The following is a 14426-nucleotide window of genomic DNA, read 5'->3' as shown; positions in this document are numbered from 1 at the left end:
TCTCACACTGGGATGAAGACTGGACATTCAGTCTATGGTGGAGCTGGAATGCTTGTCCCCGCTTGGGGCTGTTGCGGTGTAGATGTTCGGGCTCAGGCTGTAGCCTGGGCTCAGGGCCCTCCCTCCTCGTGGGGTCTCAGAGCCCACGCTCCAGCCCGAGCGGCAATGCCTACACAGCTGGTTTGAGAGCTGTAGTGCACACCTGTGGACCCAAGCTGGGAGGCTCGGTGTTGTGGGCAGTGCAGACGTACCAAGCTTTCCCTGTTTTTAGGCAGAACGGTTGTTATTGGAAAGGGGCAGAGAATTTTGACACCCGAATCCCTCTGACAGGTTGGTGGAATATTGTATTGTGGCCCAAGCAGCAAAGACACTGAAGCGGTACAGTTCAGCATTTGCTGCTTTCTCTTCCATCTGCTCTTACAGCTGCTCCTTTAGAAGTGAGCTCGTTTAAAGCCAGGCTGTAATTATGGCGGTAACATCTCTTCCCTGGTGTTTGCACTCTGATGTCTGCAGATCCCAAAACTATAATTATCCACTGACTTTTACAGTTCGTCTTAGCACCTTCCTTTTCTTCATCGTGCTGCGGTCCACAGTGGATACTTCGGCCTGCTTACAGCTCGGGGGGCAGAACCAGCCCTGTCAGACGCTAGCAGCAGGGGATTGCCTGGCCCCTGACCTGTCTGTCTGTGTGTGTCCCCGTCCTGTCCCAGCGGCTTCCCCAGCCCTCCTGCTGCTGAGCTTTTAGGAGGGAAATTTCAAACTTGATTTCAGATTTCTGACTAACCCTGTGGCTCAGTCAAGCGTCCATCTAATTCCCAGCTGTGTTCGCCCTTGGCGGGAGATTGTCCCCTCAGCTCCAAGGGCTGAGGCTAGTGAGCTAGGCCAGGCAGGATTGGAAAAACTCATTCCAGGGACAAGCAGCCCCCAGAGGGACAGCGACACCAGATGGAAGATCTTCATGCCCGAGCCCCTAGAGCCTGCACCAGCCGGCATGCTCCTCACTGCAGAGCTCAGCTCCCTCTGGGTTACGGAAGTGGGGAAATGGGCCCAGCTCTCTCCTCTATCACAGCCCTCCCAGGGGGTCCCTGCTGATATCTCAGGCTGGCCCTCCAGGGGAAACTGACCTATCAGACCCATGTGGCTCCCATGCAGTAGACAGAGCTGGAGGTGCTGGGGAGCCCGTCCGTTGTCCCAGGTCAGCTCCTTCCCGGAGAGAGCCAGAAGGGGCCAGTGTCGGGGAGGAGAGACGACGTGGCTGGTCTCTGACGGCAGGGAAATGGCTAGCCACTGGAAATATTTCCAGAGCAATCTCCCAGCTCCGTTCCTCCGACCCACCTCGGAGCCGGATCACGGGGGCAAACGCCAAGGGGGAAATAAACAAGTAAATAAAATCAGCGCGCGGCGTGGCGGATCAGTGTGGGAAGGAGCAGGTCACAGACCTGTGCTGATTCCTCTGGGCGTATATGAAAAAATATATCCTGAAAACGAACAAGGACTGTCAGAGCATAGCCTCCTCCCAGCAGAGCGCTGAGGACTGGGAAACGACACTTCCGACGTCCACACCTGCCCTGGACACGCTCTTGCTCTGTCTCCCTTCTCGCGCTCCCTGGGGAGACGGAATAGCGGGATGGGGATTTCCTGCCACTCCAAAGAGAATGGGAAGGCATCAGGTTGTCGGCCCCAGCTGCCACGGCCATGCCCTAATGTCCGTGTTATTCTTCCCAGCTTCTGCAGCAGCCTCCCAGGCCTTGCCCCCACCTCCTCCCCACAGCAGCTATCCAGGGTTCCAAGTGGATATCTGGGGGAAGTGATTATCTCCCTCAGGGACCCCAACAAGAATCACCAATAAACGGATCCTGCTGGTCGGTGCATAATCTATAGTTCAATCAACCGCCACGTCAAGCCAGTGAAACGGCCTCCAGTACCTCCGGGCAGGCCTCCAGGTGATGGTGTAAGAGTGTCAACCCTTATTCCCCGCCCCCCAGGTCAGAGCGCATGACCTTGGAACCTCATTTGGCCCCTTGCCGCGCTCTCCAGACTGAACCCCTGTGGGGGGTGTCACTGTCTCTCCTCTCCACCTGTAGAGACGTCCCAGTAGCTACAGTCGCCAATCAGATTAGCTTTCGAAGCTGACCACTTTCTCTGATGAGCCCCACTGCTGTACTTTGAATTCAGACTGAGGGTCCTCCCGGCCCAAAGTAAATTCAAGTAGTCGGCTTCTGTCTGTTAAGCATCAAAGTCCAGTCCTTACGAGTCCTGACAGCCAGGCAGAGAAGGCCTGTCTCTTGCATTGAGAACGGCTGGGCAGCCCCACGGCCATCAATACATAGATTCACCAAGTTCTCTATCTTGGTCATCCGATCTTAGCCAGTGCCATTGTTCTGGCAGAAGTCTTCTCCAAGCCTCAATGCCCAGGGGAAGAGGGAGGAGATATAATAGACCTTGTTTTCATTGTCCATATTTCAAGGATGATCCTACTTCTCACCCTGGAGGCACTGCTGTGAAACCCCCATTGAAACAGATCTGTGGCCCTTAGCACGATGAAGAATAGGAAAATGTCTCTGTTTTCACCTGGGAATTTCCTTTCTTTGAGTAATAAGGTCCACAGACCTTGCCCACCCTGGAGACAAATGAATCATACAGAACCAGGGGGAAATTGACAGCTGAAGATTTGGATTTGTTTGGTAAGGGGGAGTTTTCCATGCTCTGCAGTAGGAGAAATTGTTGTGCTGTTTCCTCAAAGTATATTTAACACAATCTCAGGAACTGAAAGACTTGGGCGTGTGCGTGCACACAAATCTCTGCGCCAAGAAAAACACTGTTTTGTATTGTACTTAAGAGCCTCTGGCAAAGTAAAATAGGAACAAAACAAGCTTCGTTTTTCTCTCCCCGCAGTCACAGAGTGACTTTGCAGCTCGCTGGCCCCACAGATTTATAGTCCGTATCCTTACAGTGACTTGCTACATTCCTCAGACTCCTGCCTGACAGCGCTGCAGCCCAATTCCCAGGGGTCACGTTCCCGCCGTACTCCAACACTTTGAAATGGTCAGTTAGGTGTTAGGGGCCGGGGGTGGGGATGGTAACTGCCATGGACAGTCAGGGTTTCACCTGAAACCCTGAACACGGACTCCCGACTCTGGGGCCCGGAGATCTGCTGAAGGGAGTGACAGTGGTGTTTGCTTCCTGATAGGGGTTGCTTTCCCCCAAGACCTTAGTACCAGCTACTGATGCTGTCAAGTGACTGGATGGGAGGGATCTGCAGTCTCAGCCCGCCTTGGATGCCAGTAGGAAATTATCACCAGCTTCATCTTCCCTGTCTCCGTCAGGCTACAGAACGATAGCCCGTTTACGAGAGAGCAGCAGAGAAGAGGGAGCCTGAGGCCATGTGGTTCCCTTGGTGCTACGTGGGCAGATTGGGGGATCGGTTCACAAGAAGAACAGTTCATTTTCCTGCTTTTGCTTGTTCCTTATGCAGCACACAGAACCAAGGCCCTGAACCCTTGGGGTCAAGGGTAAGGGCGTTGACCTCACTGACCTGGCCACATTCCACCTTAGGGAATTACAATCTGGCTTTCTAAGGACCCGCTGCCATTTCCATTGGGTACAGTCAGCTGTTAAAACAGCTGCCACTTTCCACCCAGAGGTGGCTGCATTAGATAGGTGGGTGAAGCCATCTCCGAGCATGGTAGGAACATGAGCTTAACAGCCCAAGGCTGCAATCCTTAGTGGTGTGGATAGACCCACTGAGGACAACAGGACTTCCTGCCTGGGTAGGGATTTCTGAGCTCTGGCTCTAAATTTGTTTAAAATTCTTTGAGGGCCTTTGGGATGAAAGGTGCTGTAGACACACCTACCAGCATTGGCCAGGATTGTCAGAAGGGACTGGTGTTTCGGGGTGCCTCTGTCTTTGGGGGTCCAGTTGGAAATCTAACTAGTTTTAAGATGAAGCTCAGTAAGTTTATGCAGGGGATGATATGAGGGGGTTGTCTGCAATAGCAGGGGATTGGGCTCCATGGACCCCTGAAGGCCCTTCCAGTCCTATGTCCTGTGAAACCCTGAAAAAGGGGCCTGGTTTTCAGAGAGCTGGAAGGTCTGCGAGTCTCTATGGTGCGTAACAGCAGTGCCAGTTGGCTGTGGCCCCCACTAACAACCTTCCTTCTCTTCCAGGTTTGTGGTCCTTCCTGTGGTTCATAGCTTTCTGCTTCCTGGCCAACCAGTGGCAGCACACACCAGTCAGCAAAGGGGTGTCTCAAGGAGCTGATGCTGCCCGGGCAGCCATCGCCTTCTCATTCTTCTCCATCCTCTCCTGGGTGAGTTTAGGTTCCAGATGCTTAGCCGATCACAGACATATGGGTGGGAGGAAATCATGGCCTACAGGAAATAACCATCAGGGACAAGGGACTGCAGCACAATGCCCACTGCATTAGATTAATCGGAGGCACATGGTTACCAGGGCCGTCCTATTCCTCATCCTTGGCGATGTGAATTCAGCGATGGGTCCTGCACCCAGTGGAGCGAAGGGCAGGACTCCCATGGCCTCAGTGTAAGTGGATTTGTGCCCTCAGCCACCGAGTGCCGAGATCTTAATGATTTACGGAGTTAAGAGTGTGTCTCTCATCTCATTCGGGGACGTGTCACTGTGCGGGGAGTTCCTGGGCACAGAGGGAAATCCGGGCTCTGATTCTCTTTCATAGCTGAGCTTCAGCAGGGAAAATCTTTAGGAATGTTTTTATGGCCAAAAGAACAATTTGGGGCCAACAAATCACATTGTCCAGAGAGCAGTTGGAATCATTGTCTCAGGGACCGATTAGATGCCCATGTATGAGTTATGGTTTGGGGACCCCAAAATCAGTCCTGCCACAGTGCAGGAGGATGAAGTAGCAGGATCACTAGAAATCTCACCACGGAGCAATGGAATACTCCAGATATCTCACCAGAACTGCACTCACCCTGCCATCACTGTCAGTTATCACATTGAGATTTTTCTTCATTACTGGGAATTTCAGCACCCTGATCAATCAAAAGTGCAGTGACTCTGGGAAAAGCCAGGCTTCTAGTTCTCCGGGGAGGGGCGTAGCAGTAGTTGAAGTTGTAGTGCAGACTGGCAGGGTTTTTACCGGGTTCTGAGCAGGTGGGGGAAGACGCCTGCACCGTGTCCGCAGTAGCTCCCGCCATAGGAGCTGAGCAGATGGAGAAGTACCTGTCTCAGTTTTCCTAGTATAGACAAGCGCTAAGTCTGTGCCCATCCTGCCTGCTCTGTGCTGTGAGGTCGGAGCTCTGGTAGCCGTCATCCTCCAAGGTGCCCCTCGCACGCCAGCTTTCCAAGCGTGGTGCTGGGCCTTAGCTGTGTAACCGGGCTACGTACAGCTCCATGATCATTCACCCCCCTGGTAGGAACAAAGAGTTTGCAGCAGAAAGGGCCCAAGACTGAGAGACAGCAAAGGTCACGAGGGAAAAGAAACAGGGAAATGAAATCCGATCTGAGCACAGCCGAGCGGCAGAAAGGGGAATTAGGAAATGTGATTTGGGGAACCGGGGTTCTGCCCAACAAAGATGGTTTGTAGTAAAGAAATAATTGTAGTGCAACTATAGTGAAACCGCTAACCCCTGAGGAGTAAGGCTGAAACCTGTGGGTACTTGGCTGGATAACTCCCTTTAATCTGGGGAATTCCAAACTTCCCCCGGCCTCCCAAGGCCCCAGTCCTGTGGAGTGCAGAGCGCCTCCACCTGCCACTGGAACTAGCGAGCAAGCGAGGAAACACCATCATTTCAGTGTCTGTAGTTAGAGCTCTGTGAGTGATTTGATTTCAAGAAACAAATCCCCAACCCCACAGAAATACCTCCCAGCTACTAGCCCGTCCGCCTCCCAGAAGCCTCCTCTGGCAGGAACGTTGTCTTTGAGTGGGGTAACAGAGAGTCCTGTGGCACCTTTAAGACTAACAGTGTGCAGCAGCTCTCCGGGTTGACCTAACTCTGCTCTCATTGCACCAGTGGGAGGCTTTATCACTGATCATTGACCTATCGGGGAGCAGAGCAGGACCAGTGCTGAGTGCTTTGGAAAATCCCTCCCCTCCAGGACAAATATTCTCCATTTTCTGCCAATTAGTGACTCAGGCTGCGTCTAGGCCCCCGGTTTGATTTGTCAGCTCTTCCTGCAAACCCCAGGGGCGAGAGAAATGAAAGTAAAGCAAAGCGTGCTTCCTTTTCCCATAAAAGAAGGCAATAACAGAAGTGAAAGAACAAAACACACGGTACGAAAAACCAGTGTGAGCACAGATACTGCAAGCCCTGCTCTGCCTTGTGCCTCAGAGCGTAACAATCCCATAGAAAGAACTGAGATCCTCAGAGCAGCCAATTCATTGAGACAGCCTGGCAAATGTAGGTAGGACAAGCAGAATGTATCCCCCAAGATAGAATTGGTCCAGGATATCCGGACTCTTGCAAAGAGTGCCAGGCGATTTTTCAGTCACCATCCAAATGCACCTCAGTTTTACACCTTCCTCTGCAAGCCAGTCAGCAGCACCCCCAGCAGTGCAGGCCCCTAACCCGAGTACTGCCCAGGCCTAACACGGCTTAGCTTGCGACATCTGACAAGATCACAGCCCAAGGTGTCCTGCCTGCAAATAGCAAGAACCAGCTGCTTTGCTTGTCTCCTTCGGTAGGAGTCATCTATCAGCGTGACGCTCCTCTGGTACATGCGTGGCATGTTGAATTGCAGCCGTACTTTACCCAGAAGATGTGCCAAATATGACAGCAAAACTGATAACTGCTTGAATTCGACAGGCACCGTGTACAGAAAGCTAATCTCAGACCCACTCCTTAGGATGCCCTGTTGGCGTTCACACCTCCAACTGGTAACACAACCAGACCGGGCATGGCCCTCCAGCTGAAATGATCTGTCAGACAATACTCTGTGTGCTTACTAAAGAGCTCGGGGTTGTGTGTAGGGGAGAGTCTGTGCTCCCCCACGCTTCCTGTCATTGCCCACGTAAGCTTTATACGGGGTCCTGAGCATGTTACCCTGTAAGATCTGCAGTAATTCCATCATCCTGCACTATAGGAAATGGATCATCTCACGCAAAGGATAGTCTGGGCTTCTCCAGCTCCCTGGCTCTATAATTATCCCAATCAAACTTTTTTCATCCCAGCTTCCCTGTAGCCCCACTTAATTCACAGGCCCTGATCGCTTCATTGCTACACTCTGTATTTAATGCAGCAGTCCACAAAGGTGCACTGGGAGAGACGCCCTCCCCATCCTATTGGCCACTGGGCAACTTCCTCCTTGCCCAGACCACCACCACTCAGCCTGGCTGTTGCGTGTGATGTGTCGGATGGATGGGGGCTGACCCAGATGGGCTTTTGCATGGATTGGGTTAGTTCCATTTATGCCCAATGACGGGCAGACTTTTGGGCAGCTGCTTTGCTAAAAATGGTGCGGTCCCTTGCCCAAATACCCCCCGCAATGTACAGCGCCATTCACGGCAACCCACTCACTCCTGCAAGGGCCTCCCAGCAATAACAACTTTTTGGGGCTGGAATAGCATCAGTGACCCAGCAGGGAAGGGCTGTATAGCCCCATTACCAATCCGCCAGCCAGCCAGGCTCCCTCTAGCTGTCCAGCTTGGGACACAAACAATTCGCTCTCCGGGCCAGACCCCGAGCCTTTTGGACAGTTTTGCAGTCGAGTGCAGCTCCTGGCAGCACCCGTTGTGCTCAGGGCTGGGGAGTCCCCATTGGTCTCAGCGGAAGCTGCTGGGGGCTGAGTGCTTCTGGACCTCTGGTCCTGTGTGCACAGGCCCGATTTGTCGCTGCGCTGGCCCTGTGCCTCGAGCAAGCCTAGGAGTTCATACCAGAGCCAGCTCGACGGCTCCGTGTGAAATCCTTTCCCAAGATGAACAAAGCCTTTCATAGAAGCACTGGGAAAATTATCCTCCCCGGCACACGTGGCTGGGTCCTTATTCTCTCCCCGGGTGGGTCCCATCCTGATGTCAGTGCGGGGTTCGGAGTGACGACTGAGAGTAGCACAGATCTGCGGCCATCCTTGCCATCCTTTTAACGAAACTGGCCGATAGACGATCCGGTGAAGCCGAGAACGTTGCTGAGTTTTGTGCAATTACCCAGGTGTTGTCACAAGTTTGAAGTGGTTGGACTCCTTTGCCACTCGATTCCCCCCCCCTCCCCCCTCCGTCAGTGCAGAGCTATTCTGACATTGAGCCTGCTGCTGTTGCTAATAAACCCTTGTGCTTTACATAATCAATAACAGAAAATAAACAGCTATTCCATGGGCACTGCTAGTATATCAAAGTGAGACGTGGCGGAGACGTTGTCAGCAGCAAGGCAGCGGCTCGCAGCTTCCGCGGGCAGTTTTCCGCAAGCCTGTCATGTGTAAACTAATTGAATTGTTAATGAACCAGCCTGAAATAAAAGCAGGTGTGTCATTCCTGCAGCGCCACTGTGCACATCTCCCACAGTCTAGGACCTGAATATTTGTAACCTCAAAAAAAGGGTCAAGGAGTCTCTGCAGAATTGACCTACTTGCTGGGTTTCTGAGACTACCAAGATTTGCCCCAGTACAATGACCTGAATTCTGCCGGTGGTTACAGCAACGCAAGCCCAAGAGCAAGTGGCTCTCTGGGGCTAGAGGACAATAAAGGCTGTCTCAGTCTCAGAGGGCCTTGTACTGCCCCCCATACCTGGCTGGCCAGCCAGGGGAAGGAACATCACCCAACACTTCCTGGCTCTGGAGAGCTGGTTCCATTGACCCCAGGCAGCAAGGCCTGCCAGCCCCAAACAGACTCTGGCTTTTCCCTGGTGGTGTGGGAAAACACGTCCTTTAGTCAGTGCAGTTGAGCTGTTGGTTACCACGCAAGGGGCAGGCTCCAGCAATGTAGGCTGTAGCCCTGCTTCCCTGCTCGGCGGTAGGGGCTGTGCACACACTCAGCCCCTGGCCTGTAGCAATCACAGTCTAAGGCCTGACACACACAGAGGCTAGGGAAGGGGAGCAAGTAGTGGAGTCAGCAGCAGCAGGGAGGAAGTGGCCTTTGGATGTAGGCATAGGCTGATGGGGCTGATGGTACCACGCGTAGGGGGCCGGATGGGAGAAGGCACACACGTCCCTGTGTAAGGTGACGAACAGGCAGATGAGGGTGGGAACATCTGTCTAGGAACATGGTGTCATGAACCGCTGATGCCTTCACTAACTCTCTGAACTCCCTAATCCTCATTAAAGGTTGCCCTGACGGTGATGGCCATGCAGAGATACCACCTGGGGACTGACATGTCTCTCTTTGCCACGGATCAGTTTGCCACTGACCCCAATACAGGATACCCAGGATACCCCACTGGCAGCGGCATTGAAAGCACGGAAACCTATCAGAGCCCACCATTTTCTGAGACCTTAGACACCAGTCCAAAAGGTTACCAGGTGCCAACTTACTAAAGGACGGCGGGCTCAGCATGGTCATGTAAAAATAGACGAAGTCTCCTCATGGTGCAGTACAGTTAACTGGTTGATTGCAAGTGTATTAAGTACCATTTCCTTAATGTGGCAAGTCAGTGCTGGGTAACTTACTATTAGCTAGTTGTGCAGTGAATTCTGTACAGTAGTATTGGTTCTTGTCTTACCTAAGGGTTTTTTTATAAAAGCAGTGTTCCCTCTAAGTTTGAAACAGAAGGAAGGTTGCTACTACACAAAATACACGTGGCAACCACAAAAACAACACCACAATTCTCTTTGACTTGTTTGAATGCCAAACATTAGCATTGAATTTTGCTGAGCACCCAGGAAAGTAGACAATAATTCTCCTGTTAGAAAACACAATAGCTGATGAGTTGATGGTTATCTCGTTCTTCCAGAGCTAACACAGAATTGTTCTCGTTTTGATGAACCTGGGGTTGCACACACAGCGCCTGTTCATTCTAGCCTCAAACCTTCCCACTGCAAGAAGCCACTACAGAGCTTTCTTGTGCTGCAGAGAAAGTAGAGTCTATGGAAAGTGCCAAATTTAAAGAGAAAAAAGAATCATCTCTGTGTTGTTTCTAGTTTGTATATATGTACTGTACAAAAAAACTGAACCGATGTCGCAAACTTTAGCTTAGGATTCAGGCATCACTGTTTTTGCTTTTTACTTTTTTTTAAAAAAAAATTTTGAATAACCAAATCTCTTATCTGCTTCAACATTGTATCTGTTTAGGATATTAAAAATTACTGTTCTCAACTTGGTTTGGAAAACAATTCTGCAAATGATTGCTAATTGGAAAGACCACTTATTAGTGGGAAATATGGTATGTTACCGTTCAACGCCAACGTTCAGTTTGTCATACTAAACAGTTTTCAAATTTACAATGGGATGCTCCCAGGGATACTGAACAGCTATTTACTCTGTAATTTAAAGTTGCCGACACAAGTGGCGTGGGCTTGTTAAAACACAGTGACTCAACTTTAAATCTAATCAATTGGAAAGCATGGCCTTTATTTTGATATTGGCAAGTGCCACCATCTGCCATTAACAGAAGCAAATAAACTCAGGTGTGAATATATTGTTACACTGCAGCAGCTAGAAATATGTAAACCATTCAGATGTTATAAAGAAGACTGAAAAGCCATTCAGCTTGATAGCGTGAGCAGTAAATGAAGAGTAAACCATGACCCGTATGTTCAATTAATGTGAGCGAATTAACAAAGTGAGTTCATATAAAATGTGAAGGGGAAAATGCCTGAATTTTAGTTATCATTTGCAAAATGATTGGCTTATTAGAATCAAATGAATGTAAACCATACAAAATCCAGCAGATAGTCTGTCCCAGTAATACGCTGTCCCAGGTTATCCAGGTGACCAATGGTGGTGGTTGTGTGGCATTTTCTCTCTGAGAACAAACTTCAAGGATAGCAGACACATCTGGATGAGTTAAATGTTGATGCTCCTAGTGCCAGGATGGGAGCTTTGCTCTGTATTTAAGATCATCCATTGCTAATCTGGATCAATTTTGATTAATATTTTTCTTTAAAACGAGAGCCAGTTCAAAAGTATATTTCTTGTTTGCAAAATGTGTGTGTTAGTGAGGCAGTGGAAAGGTCTTATGACTGCTGACCTCATGATGAGCAACTAGTTAAAATGACTTTCCCCCCACTTTTCTTGTAGTAAAAAAACCATTTTGTCATCATTAACGCGGCTCATTTCAACAGCTATTTAAATTACAAAGAAATACGTTAATTAACAGTGACACACAGTCAGAAGCAGTTTCTGTCACTGACAAAATGGAGTTCGTTGAACTCCTGACTATTCAGAAAGGGTTAAAATGTGCATTTCCGGTGAAAGTTACATTTACTGCACCTGAAAGACGCAAGCTTAGCTGCCAGTGTCCAGAAAAATAAACCAGAGCACGTTTTTCACATTGCAGTGACCGAACTAAAAACTTCTCCCCGTTTAGCTTCAGTCATTTCTGGCACTGCTTTGAGATGTATTTGCACCCAATCTGACATTCCAAACACCTGAGAATTTGGGCATGACTCAATCCCATTGCCAAGGGGTTCCTGTCCCAAACAGCAAAGGAGCTGAGGGCAAGCCACAGGCTGCTGCTCGTCTTTAAGCCAGGCGCCTCCTGCTGGCGTGAAGCAAGGAGATGCAACAGGCAAATGCATTAGGGAAGGTTGCAGTTGACAGGAACGCACTGAGAAACCCTCACATTAAGAGGACAGAGAACATCTGAATCCTAGTACATTATACACCTAAGTTAATTATATGACCATTGTGATTCTCTACCAAATCAGCCTTGCTGGGGGGGGGAAATCAAATTATTTTCCTACAGGGTACAGTAGAGCCGTAGCAATATTTTCCTTAGAGGGAACACTGAAAATTTAGCAGCACAAAACATACTTGTGTTAATATTTTAGCAAAATTATAATCAATTTAAATGTTTACTTAAATTGATTGTACATGTGAGATAATGTTTGTTCAGTACGTTGTATTTTTTCTAACTATATACCTGTTCCAGAGTTTCCTTGTAACTGTAAAGAACTAAGTTCTGTCTGACTGCTAGAACTGTCCTGATCAGTGGTGTACACGTGCTAAATATTACAATATGAATGTAAGCACCTGAGGCCTACATTGCATTTTCTCATTTTTTCCTCCCCAAATGGAACACTCAATGGATTTCCGCTGAGGTCTGTACAAGAGTACAGTCAATGCAAAAAAAATATATAGCTGCACACAGATACACCAATAATGACTGGCCTTGAGGGCAGCAACCCTAAAGTATTGCATGAGGATCAGAGGCAAGACAATGTGGCTGTGACTTAACACCTGCAGGCATTAACTTCACAATCAAGGGGCACCATTGCTCTCCTCAGGGCCACATTTCATTTTCTAATCTTCGCTCAAATAGTCACTATGTTTAATGACACTTTTAATGTAACCCCCCCTTAGGAAACTAGCTACTTTTCCAGGTTTGGGGAGGTGGATTGAGCACCAGGGACATTTTAGTGGTGGCTTAGATTGCTACTGGCTTAGAAGCAGAGGCATACAAAGCTAGAACCTACTCAGTCAGGGCAAGGTTAGATTACAGCAGCACTCGCTCAGCTGAAGGCAGTCCTGCCCCGCTCTCTCTACTGCTGAAACCCTTCCCCGTCCCCCAATTATTCCACTCCCTGCTGTACTGGTGCTTAAGAGAATAAAAGCAAGTGCCATGCTCCAGCCTCCCTGGACCCAACGCTGATCTGCCTTTAGTGTTGGGACAGCAGTGTAGAAGCCTGGGTAGTCACTGCACACTTGCTACCCTATCTAGGCAACAGTGATGAATTACACTTGAGGCTGGTTTAGCCAGTCACGTCAGAGAAGCGTAATTCATGTTGTATTGAAATGTGCAAGTCACACCTGCCTTGGAAACAGTATTTACAAAACTTTTAAAGACATTTTTCCTGGCTTGTTTGCCAGCATGGTGAACTTCCTGTTTAACTCTATTTTACTGGGTAGTAGCATAGATTATTAGTTGTTAAAGAACCTTCTGAATTAACAGATATGCTTAAAGGTAGCATAAGACATTTGACCTCACTGCAGCCAGTAATGAGACGTGCCTACCACTTGCATTAAATCCTGTTTCCAAGATTCCAAGGCGTTCCCTGTAGCCATTTTTAGTGTTAATAGTGCTGTTTATTAACTGTTGTGGTAGCACATCTATGTATCAGTGAATTGTGAAGTAGACTAGTATACACAGATACAGATGTAATTAAATAGATTCTTATGGACTATGGATAGCAAATTACTAGATGTAGGTGTAGTAACTGTAGTACATTATTTGTGGGTTCCCATATTACTTATTCAGATCACCCTTTTCTCTTTCCTATTTTTCTGTTGTAAAGTCACTGTGGTTCAGTAGATATTAGCTGCTTTTCTTGTAACGATCCAGACCAAATCTTATAAGCATGCCAGGATTTTGCTGTGAATTTGAGTGTCAAGCCAGTTGCTCTCCATATGCTGTTCTTGCAGGCTGTTTACATATATACTGCATCGTGTTCCCTAGAGATCTCCAAAAGCCCAGTAGATAATTTACCATACAGAGGGCCAGTTTATGCTGCTCTCAGGCTAGTCTGCTGAAAGCTTCTGCATTCGTGTTAGCATGAAGTTTGGGTGTAAAGAATAGAGCTTAAAAAAAAAGTCACATATGCCTTGCTGGAGAGTTGTTCTATAGAAATACCCTTGATAGAGGATGCCTTGGTGCAGCAACAGAGATACAGCTCAACACCGAGGTTAACAAGCAAACAGCGTGCTTTTGTGTAAGCTTCATTGTTGTTTTCGCATGTTCAATATCGTAGGGTCGAAAGAACAGCTGTATATTGGCAATGTCTCACTGAGGAAAAAGTATCATTTCCTACCTTTTCATTATTCCCAGTGAGTAAAGAGGACATGATAAACTGAGGTTTAGTAGAAAAGTTTGGTTTTTTCCTTTGTCCATACCAAAATGTCTTTAAAATAGTGTACAGAGTTTGGTCCCTGTGCTAGTAACGTCATCACCACCACGGAGTTAAGTTTTGTTTTTGGCACAGATGCTTTGAAGTAGGCCAGTTTCCTGGCCTGTAAAGTGCACATAGTACTTACCCTACTTCACAGCTAGGTTGAAGATCAGTTCATGTTAATACTTAGCACTTACTATTCTAGCATGTACATTTCCTATTTTTCCTCAGGTCTCCATTCCCAGTAATTCACACTCCCTCTTCTCTCCCACCACAAATCAAAAAGTTAGTGTTTGCAGATTACGTTTCAGTTCTACATGCTGCAGGTGTGATACAGGCTAACTTTAAGGACATCATTTATCACGAAGTCATTTCCATGGAATCAGTATTTCTTTTATATAGAACTACCTTAAAATTTCACAAACTCACTTTTTGGCCTTTTTTCTAGTGTGTGTGTGTAGGGAGCCTGTTAGCCCAT

The 14426-nt window shown here is 48.4% G+C and overlaps 1 protein-coding gene across 1 annotated transcript in view; it reads left to right on the top strand.

Moving 5' to 3' along the window:
- SYNGR3 (synaptogyrin 3) overlaps window positions 1-10099 on the top strand; it is a 35401-nt gene extending 25302 nt beyond the window's left edge. Inside the window, exons 3-4 of the mRNA XM_024212474.3 lie at window positions 4168-4310; window positions 9230-10099. Coding sequence (XP_024068242.1) covers window positions 4168-4310; window positions 9230-9439 — 353 coding nt within the window. The 3' untranslated portion in view covers window positions 9440-10099. The remainder of the gene's footprint in view (window positions 1-4167; window positions 4311-9229) is intronic.
- The last annotated feature ends 4327 nt before the right edge of the window (window positions 10100-14426 follow it).

Source organism: Terrapene carolina, unplaced genomic scaffold, assembly GCF_002925995.2.
Source record: "Terrapene carolina triunguis isolate 2854851 unplaced genomic scaffold, T_m_triunguis-2.0 Scaffold93, whole genome shotgun sequence".
Lineage (NCBI taxonomy): Eukaryota > Metazoa > Chordata > Testudines > Emydidae > Terrapene > Terrapene triunguis.
Note: the sequence above shows the minus strand (reverse complement) of the source record. Positions and strands in the feature narration are given on the sequence as shown.